This window comes from Mycena indigotica, assembly GCF_014461135.1.
Source record: "Mycena indigotica strain 171206Taipei chromosome Unknown Mind.scaff0010, whole genome shotgun sequence".
NCBI classification, from domain to species: Eukaryota; Fungi; Basidiomycota; class Agaricomycetes; order Agaricales; family Mycenaceae; genus Mycena; species Mycena indigotica.
In genome coordinates, this window is record NW_023503009.1 from 1,740,394 (window position 1) to 1,759,899 (window position 19,506).

The 19,506-nt window shown below is 50.8% G+C and overlaps 2 protein-coding genes across 2 annotated transcripts; both read left to right on the forward strand.

Annotated features, from left to right (window-relative positions):
- Positions 1 to 3,167: 3,167 nt before the first annotated feature.
- On the forward strand, positions 3,168 to 4,011 carry MIND_01128700 (uncharacterized protein; the record flags this gene model as incomplete). Its single annotated transcript, XM_037367837.1, has 3 exons — positions 3,168 to 3,378; positions 3,431 to 3,526; positions 3,572 to 4,011. The coding sequence occupies exons 1-3, from the start codon at positions 3,306 to 3,308 to the stop codon at positions 4,009 to 4,011; spliced, it is 609 nt and encodes a 202-aa protein (XP_037215669.1). The 5' UTR covers positions 3,168 to 3,305.
- A 534-nt stretch (positions 4,012 to 4,545) lies between these two features.
- On the forward strand, positions 4,546 to 6,813 carry MIND_01128800 (DUF659 family protein; the record flags this gene model as incomplete). Its single annotated transcript, XM_037367838.1, has 6 exons — positions 4,546 to 4,673; positions 4,721 to 4,970; positions 5,017 to 5,196; positions 5,246 to 5,464; positions 5,522 to 6,314; positions 6,356 to 6,813. The coding sequence occupies 6 exons, from the start codon at positions 4,546 to 4,548 to the stop codon at positions 6,811 to 6,813; spliced, it is 2,028 nt and encodes a 675-aa protein (XP_037215670.1).
- Positions 6,814 to 19,506: the final 12,693 nt, after the last annotated feature.

The following is a 19,506-nucleotide window of genomic DNA, read 5'->3' on the forward strand; positions in this document are numbered from 1 at the left end:
GACAACAGCCACCATGGATACGGATAAGAATAGAGTCTCAGGTACCCAAGGGTATACCTATGCCACTCCCTATATATAATAGCCATTTTTCACTTATCTCTGATATATTGGTACATTTTGCTGCTGCTTGGCAGATCTGGTCTTATATCTTATGGCATATTTGCTGTATTTATTTTAATTGCTACAGATTATGGTTATAAAATGGTCTGTTGATATTAACTTTGACTCATATCCTATCTGAGGACTTGATTGCAAATCAAGTCTACTTTCTTCAAGTTTTATTTTCCATCTGTTCAAGTTATGTAAATTGTTATTGTCCTAAGTACTAGGATCATTGACATTTGTTACCAATAAAATAATATGTCTTGAATGTGCATATATGACTTTGGTTTACCATACTCTGGGAATACTGTGCAAAATATTTTCTGGGCAAGCTGTTTTCTTTTGTAAGTATTTTAGTATTTTAAAGCAGGAGTCTCGTTGACATGAGAGCGTGACAGCGGATGAGTGATGCGGGGGTTGTCACAAATCAGGGCACTTTTGGTTTGGTCACTCCCGGTCGGTATAAGCAAAACTGATGATTCAAGGTTGGCCGACCAGCGGCGTAGCACAAACTGATTAGACTCATAAATACCTGTTTTGAATATTTGCCTAAATACTTGGTGGTCAATCCAGTGTAAATAAAACCTCAAATTTTTGTCATAGATAAGATATTTTTTCTCCAAATCTGCAACATATTTACCTACAGAAAGTAATTTTTTTACATCAAGAGAGTCGGTCCGAATACACCCGTTGACATGGGAAATTGTGACACGGCATGGATTGATGCGGAGGTCGTGACAATCAGTGCAAGTCGGATTCGGTGTGTATGAGCACAAAAAACTTAAATCAGTTTGTGAATAAATCAGTTTGTGAATTACAGGCTCATCGTTGGACCATTCATCATCCATGCTTACAAATCAGACTGAAGGTAGGTTGAAACTACTTGATTTCAATCGAGCTTACAGGTCGAGCTTATATACAGCGTTAGACACCCGGCTCGTCGGAGTTGCGTGCACTGACCTCGTCCCGTCCCACACTGTGCCTGGCCAGCGTTGACTCTTACTGCGAGCAACATCCAGGAGGTCGTCCCGCAAGAATGCCTCTGCATGGTAATCATACTGACTGAACGAGTTGACTGACCAGCAGCCACCAAACTATGTTCGGAGGTGAGCTGTTTGCCGAAAACAGAGGAAGACAAGCTTATCCTGTCGATTCAGTTGGCTATCGAGTCCGAGAGGAACGACTCTGAACAACAGGTGAGTCGCAAAACCAGATTTGTGTTGGCTTGCAGCTTGGCCAGGGTTGATCAAGTGACAAGAACAGATCCCGCTGCCGCGATTCTTTGGGTTCTCAATCGCGTCTCGCAGGTGAGTTCTTCGTGTCAACTCAGCCAAATTTAGACATACCTCGAAGAATTTTGACAGCGAGTTTGCCGCTGTTTGCGCCGGCGAGTTGCTTGATCAAACTCGGGAAATTTGAGCATAACTGACCGTTATAGGCCCGCTTGCGTCGGAACCAGTCCCGGCAGCCCCAATTGCAGGGAGACACGCGCGCGCCGCAGATTCTGGAGGCGAACCGGTGGGCCGAACAGGCTGGGGAGCGGACTTTGCGGGTTAGCGCACCAATCCCAGTAGCTGCCGAGTCGTGAGTTTCTTCAACAAATTGGGACAATCTAGGCACACCTGACCATTTTAGCCCCGCTTTCGCCCAAGCCAGCCGCGCCGAACATCTCCGGAGACAACACAATCGCGCGTCGGGCGGTGCTGAAGCGGCGAAGAGAGCGGGCCGGGCAAGGCACTCTGGCAGAACAACCGATACAAAATGCGCACTTCCCCGCCAATAATAATAATAATAATAAGCCCCTGCGGTCCCATATGTGGGTACCGGGAAGGTCCACTTCTCGCCTAGCGACCTGTTTCGCGGATTTACTTATTGAGTCATCTTGCCCGTGATCCTTCGCGTTTCGTGTCCTAATCTTGCTTTTTGAAAGGTCGACTTCTGCTTTGCGTTTGGTTTCCTTCTTCTCTTCGGCAACGGAGCAGCTTGCGAATGCAGGTTCGTCGTTCGCGACCGCAGACTGCTATGCAACCCAAAGTTTCCAGTTCGCTGCAAACGGTTGCGAGGAGGGACACACGGAGACTGAAGTTCCCGTCAACCAAGTTTTGCATCATATCGACACCCCGGGTAAAGTGGAATCTTCAGATGCATTATGATGTTCACATCCACGAACTCTGCTGAAGGCACTGCCGGTGGTCGCTTGAAGTTCAGCATCATATAATGCGAGCGCTGTATTCAGATGGAAGTCCGGTAAACAGGCGCCATCCTCTCAGTCATAGATCGAATCAAAGGGAAATCCGAAAAATGTGCGAGTGCTTCCCGCATAGGTCTAGCGGAGATGTAAGCACCAAAGCGGGGCCTCTACGAAGACAAACCAGATAAATAGTGATGCGGCCCGAGCGTTGATTTGATCCTCGGTGGTGGGATTCCTGAGGAAACATTATCCTCAAATCTGCGGTCTTTGAACCCAAGTTTAATGCCTGCAAGCCACTCAGCGACAAGGAAGGTTTGAGAAGAGATAAACATACGGGTTCGGGACACAAAGTTTTGAAGGACTGAATTTCTTCGGCGTTGCAAAACGGCTTCAAATCATCAGATTTGGGTAAGCCATGGACCGGGCCCATATACGCATTATCCTCACCGTGCACGTCTTATTGATGTCAGAGCAGGTCCTGGTCCTGCCACTCGACACGCCTTAGTTTAGCCTTAGTATGTAAGCATATGAGACGTTTAGCTTGGCTCACTGTGTTGTTGTTGTTACACGGTAATAATGCCTCCTCAAGAAAGCTATCTGGAAAGCAGGATGCCACAGAGTCATGGGACCAGTGAGGCGCTGTATTTGCATGGCTGGCTGCTTTAAGGGCGACATAGGTGGAGCGTTCTAGATCTCAGATACAGGGTCTTGGCAAAGTTCGAGCATGGATTCAGAACAGTCAATACAGAACAGCCTCACATTCTTCTTGCTATCGAGATACTTACTGCAAGGGCCATAAGAGGTCATAAGCAGAGCCATATGTGACCGAGTAACGATTATTCGTGGCATTTGATGGCACATGATTGACGGAAGCTTTGTTGCCTTCGTCCACCACTGGCACCAGCACCCAGCGAGCAAAATCGACGTGGATCCTCCTGTGACAAACATTCGACCCAAAAAAACTGCTCGGATTAAAGGCACAAAGACGACTCGGCAGCAAATATCGTTGCTCATGCAGCCATCGAACAAGTCGCAGGTGATTAGCAAGCCAAGACGGGAAGTGTCCAGCGCAAAAGAAGATGATAGTAAGTCATGGCAATCAGCTTAACTTGATGTATATTATTGATGACTTGGTAGTTGAACAGGACGAACTTCAGTCAGACATTGAAGACACTACACATCTTATTATGCCGAGCTTCCACAACGCAACATCTTTGCCAGTGGACACCAAATGTGTGAAGCCAGTCAAGTTATTCACAGTGCCTGATCTAAAAGTAGACCAACGCAAAGGCGATTCTAAACCAGCATTGTTCGAAGACACCCATGCCAATACCATTTCGGGCGGGCCGGTCGATTTCTACAATATTCCCGCTTACACATTCGACATGTGTATGTACCGCTTGGCGGCCCATGCTGTGCAATTGGAGAGTTCAAGTGAGAACCAGAAGAAGATCAAGGAAGGATTAGAGCGGGCGGTTAAGAGGATGGATCAGATGCGCACCGAGAGCAGCTATCGGATGCTCAAGACACAACGGTGTGACCATGATATGCGGCCGACCGTAACCAAGTTGGAAGGAAAGATGAACCTTCGTCCACATGAAGTGTCCATTGCAGGCCAAGTAGAGCAACACACAGAACACCCAGATGGAAATTCACCAATCGTAATACTTGATTCGGATGATGACTGCACCGAGTGGGAGTTGTTGTACCCGGAATGAATTGCTAGGCTTAGTTCAGTAGTTTCGATTACCTGAGGTAGAATGTAGTGACTATTAGTATCGAGGTAACGATGAGAAGGTCTTGAGAGAGTGGTTGTGTCAGGCCATCACGGCAATCGTCTACAGGCAGGCCCCCGGCGTATGCGCCTAAGGGTCCGATATTTATGCGGATAGAAATGGCCCAAAAAAGGCCTTTGTGTCTGATATTTGTGCGGTTAGAAGTGGTCCTTTGCTGAGTTGTGTTAGGGTAACGTTAAAAAGTCTGTGGTTAAAAACTATTTTGTTATTAACATGTTACTTACAAATTAATAACAATATTAAGAAAGAGCCCTTCCATAAGCCATGTTAAGAACTGTTAGAAAGTCGGAGTTATCGGATCAAAAATCTCCCATTTTGGGTACGTGACATAATCAATGCCACTCTGCCAGCAAAGCGTTAGCATCGACGACTGCGACTCGAGCAAAGCACATCCTGATTTGTGCCACTATTTAGCGCAATTATTTTACCCTATGATGTCCCCCAACACCTCACCCGATGCCCTCTCAACTCCTGGACCCCACAACTGTGTCTGCTTTCGATATCTTCGAAGTACTTTTCTTCCTGGAAAAGCAACTCCCGCACCTTCCAACCCACCTTCCTGTGCTTGATGCTGCCACATCCAAGTTCTCTCCATTCGCGGCTCCCTTCTCCGTTGATGCGGAGCTTCTAGAGCGCACTGGCTCGCCCGCATCTGCTCTCAGCAAGCAACTGAAGCGAGCATTTGGCTGGCAAGCGCGCTCCTCGGGAAGAAGGCGACATGGGTCACGTACACCTTCGACGGAAGCACCGTAAGACGCAAAGACGGTTTCTACACCCTTCACGGAACAGACCCGCATGGTCGAAGCTATCTAATTGACATGCTCCGTGGCTACAATACTGAAGCGCATACTGCCAAGTGGATTTCCGAGTCGATTTTTCCGGTGCGTTGCCCTCTAAACTCGAGCTTGCTGCTGATAGTTATTCTAGTTGATTGAAGAAATCGGTCTTGCGAATGCAGCGGCTGTCTGCTCGGATAACACGAATGTCACGAAGCTCGCTCGCCGACTACCCCAAGAACGCATTCCAGGGCTGATTACCCTCTGGGATTGTGTCCACCACATTCACAACATGATCAAGGACATCACCAAGCTGCCACAGTTCGCTCGTGTACGCTTTTTTTTTATCTTCCTACAACTTTGTGTTTATTGCTCTACAGGTCACAAAAATCACGAAGGCGATGATCGCGCACTTCAGCAAGTCGAATAAATCAACTCATCTCATTCATCGTGCCAGGACAGACAAAGGCGAGGTCGCATCTGAGCTTCAAAAGCCAGGAACTACACGTTTCGGCTCCCTATGGTCGACTTTTGTCTCTGTCCTTCCATATCTCGAGATTATCCAGGGATTCGTTCGGGATGGCAGCATTAAATTCAAGGTAGCTCTATTGTGCGCTTCGAGATGGTAGCAACGCTGACGTCGTAAATTGTGTCAGAATAAGGCTGCTCAGAAGCTGTTTCACAGCCGCTCGACGCAAGGAACCGGAGACTTTTTGAGCTTCAAGAATGCGATGGAGACATACATTGCGATTATTGGTCCAATGATCCGGTCTCTTTGGTCGCTCGAGGCAGCTCAAGCACGTGGCTCCGATGTGTTCGTCTTTTGGCATTCCATGGCTGCGACGCTGAAGCACCTGCTTGAGCAACCGACCAGTACCTCGGGCATCAATATCACACTTGCTCGTCGTGTTACGACAATATTCAACCGTCGCTTCAAGGAGTTTTTCCAGCATGACTTTTATTTCACGGCCTTCTGCATGGACCCTCGCTTTCCCAACAACAAGTTCCTTGCTCCCGAACCAGAGCCTGTTGCTGCTGCTCAGCAGTCATCGTCACGTCCCCTTCCCGTTCCCGTGGCAGTGCGCTCTTCTATTGAGCAATACAAGTCGGCATTTGACCGAGCTTGTGACGCGCTCCATGAAATCCTCAATCAATTGCTGGAGCAGGCCGAAAAGAATCCGGACAACGCTCATCCGGCTCTCAAGGGTTTAGACCCACAATATGTTGCGGCCCAATGGTATTCACAAATGTGCAGTTTTTGGACGGGCCAGTATCCTTTTGACCGGCCAATCGAGGATGGTGATGCACGACACTGGTGGGAAATCCTTTTCCGGCATCCACTCGCTCGCTTTCTTGCTCTTTGTGTCCTCAAGATGTTCTCAATCACCGCAAATTCCATGGCCGATGAACGAACAAACTCCATGGTCACCTGGATGAACTCTCCCCTGCGTGGGCGGCAATCTGTCGTCACACTTCGCGACATGATTCAGGTCGGGCAGTATCACCGGGCAGACAGCGAGCAGCTAATCCAACCTTCCATCCGACAGTCAAGTTTCGTAAACTTGACTCTGGCCGCATTTCAGCTGTGCAAGCTCTTGATCGCTCAGCTATGGATGACGAAGCCGAAGAATTAGAGGAGGACAGTGAGGATGGGCCTGATGGAGATGAGTCTGAGTCTGAATCTGGGTCGGAGGAAGATGGAGATGATGAGGAGATCACCCCCGAGGTTGAGATGGATAGTGACGATGAAGAATCCTCGCGTTTGCTCAAGTTCGTTGTGGATCGTGCAATGAACTTGGCCTCGCGTGGCTTGCGCGACCTTTTGACTCCCGAGCAACTTGCACCCGAGGTTGGTGCTGGTTCTAGCAGTGGTATACCGATACCAGATGGCTCTAAGACAAAGGTGTCATCGATTGACTGGGCGGCAATCCGGAAAGGACATTTGTAGATCTCGTTGTATATTGGCTGGGTCAACGGCAAGAGTGGTGAGCCTGTTGACGACAAGGACATCAACGGCCGTTAACAGAAGGATATCCTGTTCGTCTGATGCGTGAGTTGATTATTTTGCACGTGATTACTTACTAATCGAAAATAGAAGCTGAGCTCTTCCACGACTACGACCCGTACAAGAAGGTCTTCAACCAAGAGATTGAGCTCTTCCACGATCTCGAGACCGTCGTTTGGCTCCTCTCCCATCTCTGCTTCAAACCCTTCGTCGAATCCGGCCAGATTGTTGCAACTCAGCATCAACATCGACCTCTTCTCCAAAGTCCTCATCGGCTTCTTGAAGCCCATTGACCAGCTGTTCCTCTGCTTTCTGCAGCACAGCGACATCAGTCTCCTCTTCCTGGTTTGAGTCGTTCTGGTCCTTGGCGTTGTACTGCCCATGCTGGTTCTGCCGCTCGAATAATTTCGTCGCATGTCGAGTCGATTTGTGCCCAACAGCACCTCCACAGAATCGCATTACCATATCACAATCACAAAACCTGAAGAAACGGCTAAGCAAAGAGTAGTGTTACATAAAAGGAATACCCACATGTTCACATAGTAGAACGAAAAATCCATGTCCTTCTCTCCTTCACATTCGAGCTCTTGACGTGGACGAGCGACTGATTTCCCAAGACCATTATTGTTGTGCCCAAAAGCAAATGCGGGAATGATGTGGCACGCTCGAATGACGGCAGCAGGATCGAGGAAGCCAAAAGTATACTCGTCGTCGGCAGCTTGAAAGCTGATTCGAGGCATCCGATTAGCGTGAAGCCCCCATTTCTTCTGATCAGGGTCGTGTCCAAACCAGCGTACACAGAGGAAGTCAAATGTCTGTATCTTGTCCGACTGGGAGTGAGGCCTAGTGAGGACCGGTGTGGAGAACGTGAATGTGCGTGATGCGTGCATACCAGTACGGTAGCTTCTCGGTGTTCCCGCCTGGGTTAAGAACCATGATGTCAGAGTGGGTGCGAGGGTTGCAAGAGTCCTGTTTTCGCCGGACATTGTAAGTTGTATAGTTGAAGTCCACCCGTAGCTGTAAGATTTAGCCTGTATGTCCAGCTATAGCTAGGAAATCACTTGCCTAGGAATTGATTCCTTCCTAGCCTTAGCTGTACCTAGTGCTTTTAGCCTATTTTCACCTCAGGTATTGCCCTAACAATCCTAATTGGGACAAAAATGATGTAGCCTAAGATAGCCATCAAAAGTACTGATGGCCATCAAAAATGGTTCCACATTAAAAACAATACTCAGATAGGGGCACTACTATAAGCAGCAGGATACTAGATTAAGCATAATAATATATATGATTAAAAAGTGTCACATGCCTGTCACACATGTCACAAGGTGTCACACATGTTACAAACGGTCACATTTGGCTCTAATATGAGCTGATGCAAGGCAGCCTAGCTAGGGATAACTTTCTAGGCAATGGATTTCCTAACTGCAGCTAGAGTTTCTAGGCTATATACTACCACTACGGCTCCCGTCGATCTTGATATCGATAATACCACAAATTTCGACGAAGGGATGGAGTGTACGCGCCAGCATTGGAGATTTGAGGTAGACACCACGCATAGACGATGACCTAAAGCTCAGAGGGTGAGTATATGCGCGTTAGAATGGAAATACGACGCACAAAGTATCAGTTTTGATCCGTTTCCGACCAGTTCCTGCGTTCTTGCCCCTTTTTTCCACCTTCCGACTAACCAGCTTCACTCGACTGACCCCTTCATCTCCATCCTCCTAAGGTTCTGCATCGTCAGGCTCTTCCTCTTCCTCACTGTCATTCTTGGGCTCGTCGTCGAATAGGTTCCTGGGGTCGTCATCTTGCGGTGTTGGCTCTTGTTCGGCAGGAGACAAGTCAGAGTCGCGAGAGGCTTTGCGGCAACGCTTGCGGAGATGGGAGGGCTGATCTTCTTCCTCGTCTTCTGAGAGTATCCTTCGATAGGGAGTTGGCTGGGGTACGCGGTGGTCGTTGGGCTGGCGCATCTTCTTCATCGCTGTCAGATCGGTTACGGCGTCTATTCGACGTGTTTGTGAGTGGATTTCGGGAGCTGGGGGTCTTCTGAGACTGTTTAGTCATCTTCAAGGTGCGTCTTGAGCTATTGTGGGTCATGGTGGTCGAGAGAGCCCACGCTGTAAGTATTTGCAATAAACCTGTGGCAGTTGCCAGGCTATTTGATTCCAAATGGGCTGGCACCAGCCACCCTCTGGCAATAGCCACAGAATAAAGGCTTTGCTCCTCGGCTGGCTGCGACCAGGCAATCAGCGGGCAGGAAAAGACGGCTTGAACGGCCACGCGGCATGCGGGCCACATCAACCCAATATTTGTATCTAAAGTCCACCCTTTTTGGTTTGTTGTGACGCATTCGACATTCGATATTATGGGCCAGTAACCGCGTCTGCAAAACATGACGACCGTTCCAGGAAACTTGGTTCAAGCAACTGCACAATTCCTCCCCTCACATTGCTTCTCTTCTGAGGCGAGGCGGCGAGGCAGCCTCCCCCCACTTTCCGCGCATTAACTGCGACCTTTTTTTTTGCATCATCCTGACTATACTGTCGACTACCAAAACATCCCGAACCGCTCAATCGATATTTTTCCACAACTCGGAGCCCTCTCAAATTCACACGCCATTCAGAATATCAATTTCGAGTCAATGTGGCGAGTTACAAAGCATATCGTATTTGTACCTACTGTATGTAATAAGGATTCGTTGTCCAACAGAGAGAAAAGCAGTCCAAGTCAAAGAGTTATCAAAGTTACGCGACGACCACGCTGCAAAGGAGTTCCTTGAGCTGCCAGCCATTTCCGCATCTCTTGCGCGAGTGCCACCACCTCGATCATCTTCAACCCACCTCCTCCAATGTCTCTAAGGTGCCGCCCAACCCATTCAGGACCATTGCGGCGAAATGGGGCACGCAGCGTGAATTCGAGAGTCGACAAGACTGCGGCAAATTCCCACCCAGCAAATTGTTGTATCGTATTGAAGTTGGTCCAGCCCACCGCAGCAAACAAATTCAGTCGCTCTCCAAAGTCGACGGTTGGTTTGACTTGGACAAGGAATCTTGCAAAGCCGGGATCGAAACCGGTAGGAAGGACTACGGTGTAGCTATCTGGAGACGGCTCCCGATACTCTGTCGTTTTAATGAGCAGGCCGAGCACAAGAATGTCGAAAGTGCCGAGGCAGTGTGGTTGCTTTTGCTGCTCCCCGTCCGATATCCAACTGTAAGTGTTGCGGGAAAACAGCAGTAGCAGTGCTTCATCCACCTCTTTCTGCGGCCACCGCTTCAAGAGCATCAGGTCTTCAAGGGTGGAAATGTCGTGGGCGTTGAGATTTTCGAGTTTGTTGCTCCAGTCAATATAGGGTGGTTGATATAAGAAACTTGATAGTATTTTTTTCGTCTCCCTCGAGCGGTTGACCTGATGCCTGCAGTATATCGCCTTCAACGACGGACAGAGGAGACTCGTCGGGTTCCATGCTGGCTGTTGTTTCGCTTTCGCCTTGGCCAATGTTCTCTTTGTCTATATCCTTGTTGATTGCGATATTCTCTTTGTCGTGTATATTCTCCTCGTCTTTGATATTATCCTCGTCGTTGTCCTATAGATATATAGGTTAATAATAACTAAGAAAAAGATTCTCAACGCACATGTACCTCACGGCCCGCGACATTCTCCCTGTCGTTCGTATTCTCCTCTTCGTTGTCCGTTTCAGCAATTTCATCTTCGCTGTCCTATAGATATATAGGTCAATAATAACTAAGAAAAAGATTCTCAACGCACATGTACCTCACGGCCTGCGACATTCTCCCTGTCGTTCGTATTCTCCTCTTCGTTGTCCGTTTCAGCAATTTTATCTTCGTTGTCCTATAGATATATAGGTCAATAATAACTAAGAAAAAGATTCTCAACGCACATGTACCTCACGGCCCGCGACATTCTCCCTGTCATTCGTATTCTCCTCTTCGTTGTCCGTTTCAGCAATTTCATCTTCGCTGGTAGCATGTTCAGGTTGGGAATCCGGTTTCTATTTAGGGTCAGCCAATCGAAATCCCCCCATGATTCACTTGCCCAATCCGTCCCGGTCAATTCCTTGTATCGTTGTTTGTCCAAATATTGCCCATCTCGCGCTAATGTATCTTTTGCTGGCGTCTCATTGTGGACAGCCCGAGTAATGTTCCCAGTCCCAGTTTCAAGCTCAGTTCCCACTTGTTCGCGCGTCCAACCCGCATTTGCAAGAGCACGAGCTAAGGCGCGGTCTTGGCGGGAAAGTTTCCCTTTTGCGTATATGCGTTCTTCAGATGGTCTTGTGTAGTATACCTAAGTTAGACAAGGGAGACAGCAGTATTGCTTTCACTCACCTCCTTCCCTGTCCCCATGGCTGCTTCAGTCCCGTTGCCCACGGAGGTATTGTAAGGACAATGAGTGGAAAAGAAGAAGAGCAAATTTAAGCTTTGTCACACCAACGCAGCCACCTTAGTCACTTCCTCACTTGCAAGAGTCAAAGTCAACAGATCAGTGCTTTTCGACATTTAACAACAAAATGGACGTAGTAGCCACAGGAGATAATTGTATTATTGATATTATGTGCTGCATAAGTATCACTGCCGTTGAGTGTTTAGTCCCGTCAACGTCGTCGCAGACGCCCGCTCTCAGCCGTTCCAACACCCACTCAACCTCATCCACCGCTGCCTCCCGCTCAGATACTTTCTTGTCCCAGACTTTTCGACCCCACCAGCTTAGCGACGCAACCAGAACACCCATCCCACTTGATCCCGGCAAGGCCAATGAACCCCAATCTGGGTTATTCGGTTCCAACCCGAGAGACTGCCATCGGCATTGGCTTTTCGCCATGACGGTTGCAAGCTCCGCCACCAGGCGACCCACTCCTGGCCGAACTCGACTGGGTTTGGCATTGTCATTTTGTCGGCCTTGTAGATACGACCCGTCTTGAACCATGTGGCTACTAAAACAGGGCGATTGCGACCAGAGGACTTGGTAGGGCGATCGAGGAAGCCGTATGCAGCTTCGAGTAAAATGAGACTCCGTAAGAGGCGGTTGAACTTCGGTCCCAAATTGACCCCCCCGTAATGTCGGAGTAGATCTTGGTGAACCAGGCAGGAGCATCGGAAGGACAGTCTGGGGGTTTGTCGTTGCTCTGTACAGGGGAGTTGACAACAGGCGCAGTGACAGGGCCAGGAACAGCGAGTGTCTTGTTCGTGGGCTGAATAACACTGGCCTCCCTCGCCTCCTTCTCCCTCGCCTCCTTCTCCTTCGCCTCTTTCTCCCTCGCCTCTTTCTCCTTTGCCTCTTTCTCCTCATTCGCAATCCTTTGCCTGTAGCCCGCCAATAGTTTATCGGCATCCGCTCGATCTTTGGAAAGCTTCTTCTGGTAGGCCTTCTCCTTTCGTTGCTCTTTCTCCCGCGCGAGTAGCTTGGCTTTCTCCGATGCCTCATCCAGGATAGGCAGTCAGTTTTGCTAGCAAAACCTGGGCTACTGGTCAAGGGTGTTACTCGCAAAACTGGGCAAGCCCAAACTGGATGCTGTGACAGGAAAATGTGACATTCAATCAATTGTGAATATCTCAATGAGTTTGATAGCTATGACTAAGCTATTACCAGATATGGAAAGGCAAATCACCATTTCTTCAGGCCGAAGACCCGGATAAACATCTAGGTAGGCTTGTGATGCAGGGCAAAGGTATACATCCTAATTGGGTCGAAATTGATGTATCTTGACAGAGCCATCAAAAGCACTGATGCCAATCAAAAATCGTTCCACATCAATTACTTTATCTAGATGCCATTAATTCTATCATCATGATCTAACACCTAAATATACATAAAATAAGTTTTCAAAAAGTGTGACATTTGTGACCCTTGGGCAGTCCCCCAGGTTTTGTGAGTAACACCCTTGACCAGTAGCCCAGATTTTGCTAGCAATTCTGAGTGAATGAGCTGCCTCATCTGCAAGATGCCTTTTCTTTTCGGCAGCGGATTCCGTCATGCGTTTTGGGCGCTTTGCAACATCTTGTTCTGTTGCATCGTCACGCCCACGTTTTCGACCCCTGGACTCTGATTGACCAGAAGTTTCGCCGGCCACAACGAGATCATCCGGACCCGAGGGGGTAGTTGTTTGAGGCAGGGTCAAGGGACCTGCTTGGGAGGAGCTACCGCTGGTATTGGCCGCAGAGTCGACGGTGGAGGGAGTGGATTTTGGTTTGGGTTTTGTTGTAGTCGCGGCTTTAGTCTTCGCTGTCTTCGTTGTGGTGGCTTTAGTCTTCGTCTTCATCGGCGCCTTTGCTTTATCTCTGTGCTTCTTCGGACTTTCAGAGTCCGACTCATTCTCTGACATGTCCGAGTCTGAGCTGTCTTCATCGGAACCCTCCAGGTCTGAGGCAGTGACGCGGAACTCAAATTCCTCGTGGTCGTCGGGGGCCTCGGTAGGAAGACGGATAAGTTGATCGAATTGGGGTTGGGGGATAGCAGGTTTTGCTGCAACAGCGTCTTTGTTACCCAACGTTGCTTCAGCTCGTTCCTTGTCGCCTGTATCCAGCTGGTCAGAAGATGAACTGAAATAAATAAAAAAGGATCACTCACTGAAAGCTCCCTCCAGATATTCGCGAAAGAAATCGACGACGTTTGTCTGGAATCGAGGTTTATCGGAGGCCGGCCAGGAAACTGGATCTGTGGCGGGATTCACGCCATTATAAACCCTGTAGAAGGTGTCATACTTGGTCATTCAATAAGCCGACAACAACTTACGAGGATGTCCAAATTTTGCCACCGTTCTCTGTCGGTTTCAAGCCGCCCACCATGCAAAAGAAATGGAGTTGAGTAATCTCCGTAAACCTGGTAGCGATGGGCCAAATGAAATCCTTGAAGTCTTGCATGCATCTGTGAATCGAGCGCTTTAGCAGCCAAATCTCGTCTTGAAAAAACCCACTCTTCACGAAACTCTGGAGTCATTGGGAGTCCTTCCTTGTCGTAGATTGAAACCTTGGATTTGTTGGCTGCTGCCTCTGCCTCCGCACGCTCCGCATACTCCTTTTGGCTTTCCTCGGGCAATGCTGTGAAAATATCCTTGACCACCTTTTGCCGGAAGGGAGCGTTGATAACGACAGGTTTGGCGCCAGGATTGGCTTCGTTGATGCAATTGGCCTCCGCAAGGTAAACCGAGCGCAACTCTACGGTGTGTTCATGCTGGTACTGTTGTTGGGGCTGAAGTTTGCGCTTCGCCTTGGGTATTGCCTTCAGGCGATGGAAAAGAACGGTGTAAGGACTGTTGGCGACAGGGCGGAAGAATTTCCCTCGCAGTTTTCGGGCATGATACTTCATGTAGCGAGCAATACTCTGCGTTGCCACATGAGTGAGAGAACAGAAGCGGAATAGCGATCACGTGCATACCCCATTGAGATCTTTGATGTGCCCATGTTTCTTCTCGAGCTCCTCCTGCGTTTGTGGCTCCGGCGACGACGGTCTGGCGTGAGGGTTATATGGAGCCAGAGGGTTGGGAAGGTCGGGCTCTTCGTTGTCTGCCGTTCGCCAGGAAATCCTTGCATGATACTCGTTGCAAGCTTGTTGAATTCTGTCGCGATTTGTTCGCCAGTCCAAGGACATGGCTTTGGCGTACGCTTCGACGTGAGGCCACAGAATGCGCTCTCTAACGCCTTTTGCCCAGAATTTTCTAGACTTGCGGTCAGACTTCGACATCAACCGCTTCTTGCTATTCGATTTTGTGCGTGCCATCCTGCAAGCCAGAATCAGAAAAGGTCAGCAGTAAGCCAACATGCAGAATTGCCGACTTAACGCACACGTGTTGTAGTTCTAGTCAGTCGCCTCGCTGTTGTCGTCCTCAAGTTATTGGAGGGGAAGAAAGGTTCCGAGTCGGAGTTGAAGGCCAGAAGAAGAAGGAACGAATTTAAAAGAAAGGACCGTTACTCTGGTTCGGACACACTTGTTTCGAGGGGTCTAATTGTCAAACGCCAAGGCCCAGAATCTTTCTTTTCTGCGGCATCTGATATAAAGTCTCAAAGCTTTCGACCTCTTCCTGCTTATCGTCTCGCATCTTTTGGAGAACTCATGGCCTCTACGCCAGGTCAGACAGCACAGACGGCACCGACGGTAAGATCCTCACCCGTTTATTTTATATAGCTACAACTCACCCACTCCGCTGCTAGCGTCGATATATCGTCGTCTATCCCATTTCTGGGCAGCGCTAACACAATCTCCATGATTTCTCTACTCCGACTCCGACGTTGGCTGGAGGCCGCGAGAGTCTGGCCCAGTACTGGGAATCTCGTCCACTGTATTGTCTCGAATGTGCCTTCCATCGCTTTACGGCGCAACCACGGACTTCGGCGGTTCCCCTACGCTAACTTTCATTGGGTGTTGCATGCACGACGCGACCGCCCGTCGTGCAAAGCAATCTGGACAGAACTCTCAACGATTCCCTTGGCACTTTACTTCCTCCCAACTATCGATCAATTCAAGGCAACTACGTGGTCATAAAGCATGCTCCCATCTCTGGTGGGCCTGATGCCGTTTGGGATGCTCGTATTTTCGATGTCGACGCTGCAGATCTTGAGCTCATCGACACTTTTGTGCGGCGGTGTGTCTGTTTCTTCCTTACCTCCGGCTTCTAGCTGAATACTCGCTGATACAGTATCGTTATCGAGGCGGAGGACCTCAACCCGGCCTTGCCTCCTAATACTTTTGTTTTGCCCGCACCCCCCCATGCCTGCCAATTTTGTCCCTCGCGTACCTTGAATCAATCAGCCTCAGTGTGATCTACTAGCCGTTGTGTTGTCGTCATTTGGCAATATCGATCCCGTTCCAAACGTGCCATCTGACTTCTGACCGCGCGGCACAGAACATTTTCCTTGGTTTCTCCCAAGCTGCCACAAATTGCCAAGTCCAAGTCTGAAACAAATGACTACAGTAGATGCTTTCTCGCCTCTGGCTCCTCCGCCCCCATCATGACAGATAAAGACATCGAACACCTCAAGCAACGCCTCTCCCGAGTCGAGCTGGACCGCGATCAACTACGACTGCGACTCGCTGAGCTCGAAATCCAGTCCCTCCGCCCGACGAGTCAGGCAGCTAGAGCTTCGTCTGCACCAGTCTAGTCAGCGTGGATATGACGACCACTCAAGCCTATCTCTGCGTTACTCAGCTTCTCCGAGTCTGATGACCTCCACAAGCACGTCACTTGTGTCTTCGTTGTCGCTGTCCGAAGGGTCATCGTCTTTTGCTCCTTCCCGTTCGCCAGCGCACGAAGCACAAAGAACCCGTCAATTGCAAGTTTCGTTGCCAATTCAAGTTCACGCTCATCGCCAACCGCAATATGCTTACAAAGTACCTGGCCAGCCAATCATTCTCACAGCAGACTGGTAAGAAGCCATTTTCCAATTGCGTATTAGACTGACCATTCACAGGGCTGAGGCGGGCAGCCGTACCCAGGGTGTTTCCGGAGGTCATGTCGACAAGCTGCATCCTTCGTCCGTCCAAAAGGGTGGTACTGCGAAGTTCTGGGTTGTATTTCGAGGGAAAAGTATTGGAGTCAAGAACACCTACACGTGAGTTCTCTTTTGGCCTTCGCCCCCTGCTGACATTCAACTTGACTTGCAGGCCTGATGTTGAGGAAGCGGTCCACGGCTTTCCAGCTGATACCCCTACTGCAATGCACACCATATGGGTTATAACCCAAAGGTGCAATGCACACTTTATGGGATATAACCCAACAGGGCCCAGGGAGCTTCAGGCTATCAATATTGATGTCCCCGGCGCCGGTGAGCATCAATGTTGATGCCTGATGGTCCCGGAAATGTTGCTGCCGCAATCTCGATCATCTGTCAGTGTCACTGCTTCCACGTCATCCACCATTCCGATCAACGGAGACTCCCCCGCTGTTCCGCCCGGCCGCTGCCCGGCCGCTCTTCCCCGCTCCCTGCTGCTTGCCCCTGGTGCGTGGCTTCTGAGCAGCGCACCAGGTCTGCTTACCCCTCCTCACTAGCAGGCCTAGCGGGGTGTCGGAGGCCGCCTGTGGCCTCCCCGCTGGTGCTGCCCGGACCAGCCCGGTACTGCGCGGTAGCCGTCGTTCCCGCCTGCTGTTCCCGCCCTCGTGTCCCACTGTCATGATGTGCTCATGCAGGCACTGGGAAGCTGCCAGCGCCCTCCGCGGCCCTACACGACGCACACGCCGCGCACACGCGCGGCACCAGCACCGCCACCCCGCCGCAGTTTGCGGCGCCCTATTCCGGCCCCATTCTGGCGTCTCGCTGCGGCCTGACAGCTTCAAACATGATCTAAAGAGTCACCAGCGACCTCTACAGCCCTACGCAACGCAAGCGCACACGCGCACGGCCACAGCACCGCCACCCGCCGCAGCTCGCGCCCCCCCCTTCCGGCGCCGCCCTTGCGTCTCGCTGCTTCCCAATAGCTTCATACAGGTTCTAAGAAGCCATCAGCGACCTCCACAGTGCTACACGCGACGCACGCGCACACGCCGTACGGGCTAGCCACCGCCACCCCGCCGCAGCTCGCCGGCGTCGCGGCCCCCCCATTCCGGCTCCAGCCTGGATCACATTGGGCAGTGTTTTTGGACGTATAGCAGCGCCGAAGACCTGGAAAGTGGCCTGCGGGTCACAGGGTGAGTGAGGAGGCGACTAAGTATTCAATGATTCTCGATCCCAGACCCGCCCGACGTGCCAGGTCTCGCAACGCTGGCCTCGGTCTTCCGTTCAAATGCAAAGATTGACAACGCCATCGTGCATCATCATGCACGCGCCACGCACTACGCGCCAGCATGTGCGCCGCAGTGCTGATACACGCGCCAAATGCCGCTTGAACTTAAATGCCGCCGTCACTGCGGCACTGCCAGTGGGATGGTCACTTGTTCTCCCCGCTGACGACTTGTAGCAGTCCGAAAAGCGCACAAGTATATGGTACAGTGGTCGGGTCCGAATGCGCGCCGCCCGACACGACCACGTGACAGTCCTATCTGGCTCCGCGCCACGGCCCCGGGTATTTCCCCCACGCGCATGCCACAATGACTCGGACTGGCGGGTCCCCAGTGAGTTTGCCTCCATCGGAATCTCAGCAGCCACAAGTAGCACACCAGGTACAGGTAGAAAGCCCACGTAACACTGTGACTGAAAATCTGGGATTCAATTTGTTCTGGATTTTATGGAATACAGAGCACTATTAGAGGAGATAAAAACAGTTTTAGAGAGGGGATATATGCCCCAGAACATGTACCAAAACTTATAAGTCCCCAGTTAGATTTGCCATTACAGTAGAACTTGAATATAAGCAGTTGTGAACTGAGTGCCAGTGCTAAACTGCCTTCGCACTCTGCAACTTTCAATGTCCTCATGAAATATTCTCATCTGGATCTCCCACAAATCTATATATTGTCAGAATGGGGCAAGTAATGACCATCCATAGCCATCTTCAATACACTTATTGCTTCAAAATTCACCTCAAAACACAGAAAACACAAAATCCCAGATTTATAATTGGCTGTGTGTGACATTTGTTCAGCGTGCCAACATTTATAGTCAAGGTTTGCTGGCAAACAATGCCTGATAATGTATTTGTATAGCTCCTAGACTCCTTGCTTTGTGCTTCACAGCCTCCACAAACCAGGATGCTGCCCATAATCCAGAGAAATTGTCGCTCCGAGAAGTTTGATCGGACTCCGGCCCAAACGCCGAAGGCCGATGTCACGCTACGTGGCAGACTATCCTTGTCTTTCTTCACTCACCACCACCTTTCTCGAGCTCCCAGCAGCCCAAACCAGACCTCAACGCCACGACGCGCGCGCCGCAATGCAGGTCAGCGCCACTGCCTCGTAGGCAAAAGACCAGCAACCCGCGCTGCTCAGCGCGAAGTCACGAAAACAACGGTTCCCGCAGCGAGCACAAGGGTTGAGCACCGGGCAGGTGTAGTGTGAAAGTTGGTGATGTGGGGGAGCAGGTGCGGGATCAACTGTGTGCTGGGGGACTTCAACAGGAAAGCGGGACCGGAGCTGGCAATCGCTCAACAGAGGCGCGCATTGCTGAGCGCCATACAGCGCGCTGGAGGATATGGCCCAGAGCGCCGGTTTGCAGCGAGGACGCGGGCGGGCCGGGCGCGTCAGGCGGTGTCGGGGCGCTACGACGGATGGAAGCGCGGTCGAGTAAGGTGGGTGGGCGAGGCCGATTGCATCGGTGTCCAGGGCGGGCGGTCCGGGCAACGGAATGGGCAGGGGAACGGAACGGGCAAGGGGCCAAGGCGGGCATGCGGGATGGGCAACCGAACGGGCAAATGCGGGCAAGGGGGACGTCCGGGCTCTCGGCCGGGCCCGGGACGTAGGTTGGCAGGTACTGACCGACGCGCGGAGGCGGCGTCGGGGCCCCCGGATGGGAGCGCGGTCAACTGAGGCGGTCGGGCGAAGCCGATGCCGTCTGTGTGTAGGGCGCGCGGGATGGGCAACTGAATGGGAAAGAGCGGGTGGGCGGGCGGGATGACCAACGGAACGGGCAAGGGCGGGCAAAGTGCGGCGAGCGGACAGCGGACAGCGGACGGGCGAGGCCGATGGCGTAGGTGTCGAGTACGAATCGCCAGGGCCGGGCAGCGCACAGCGGGCAGCAGGTGACGGGCGGGTGG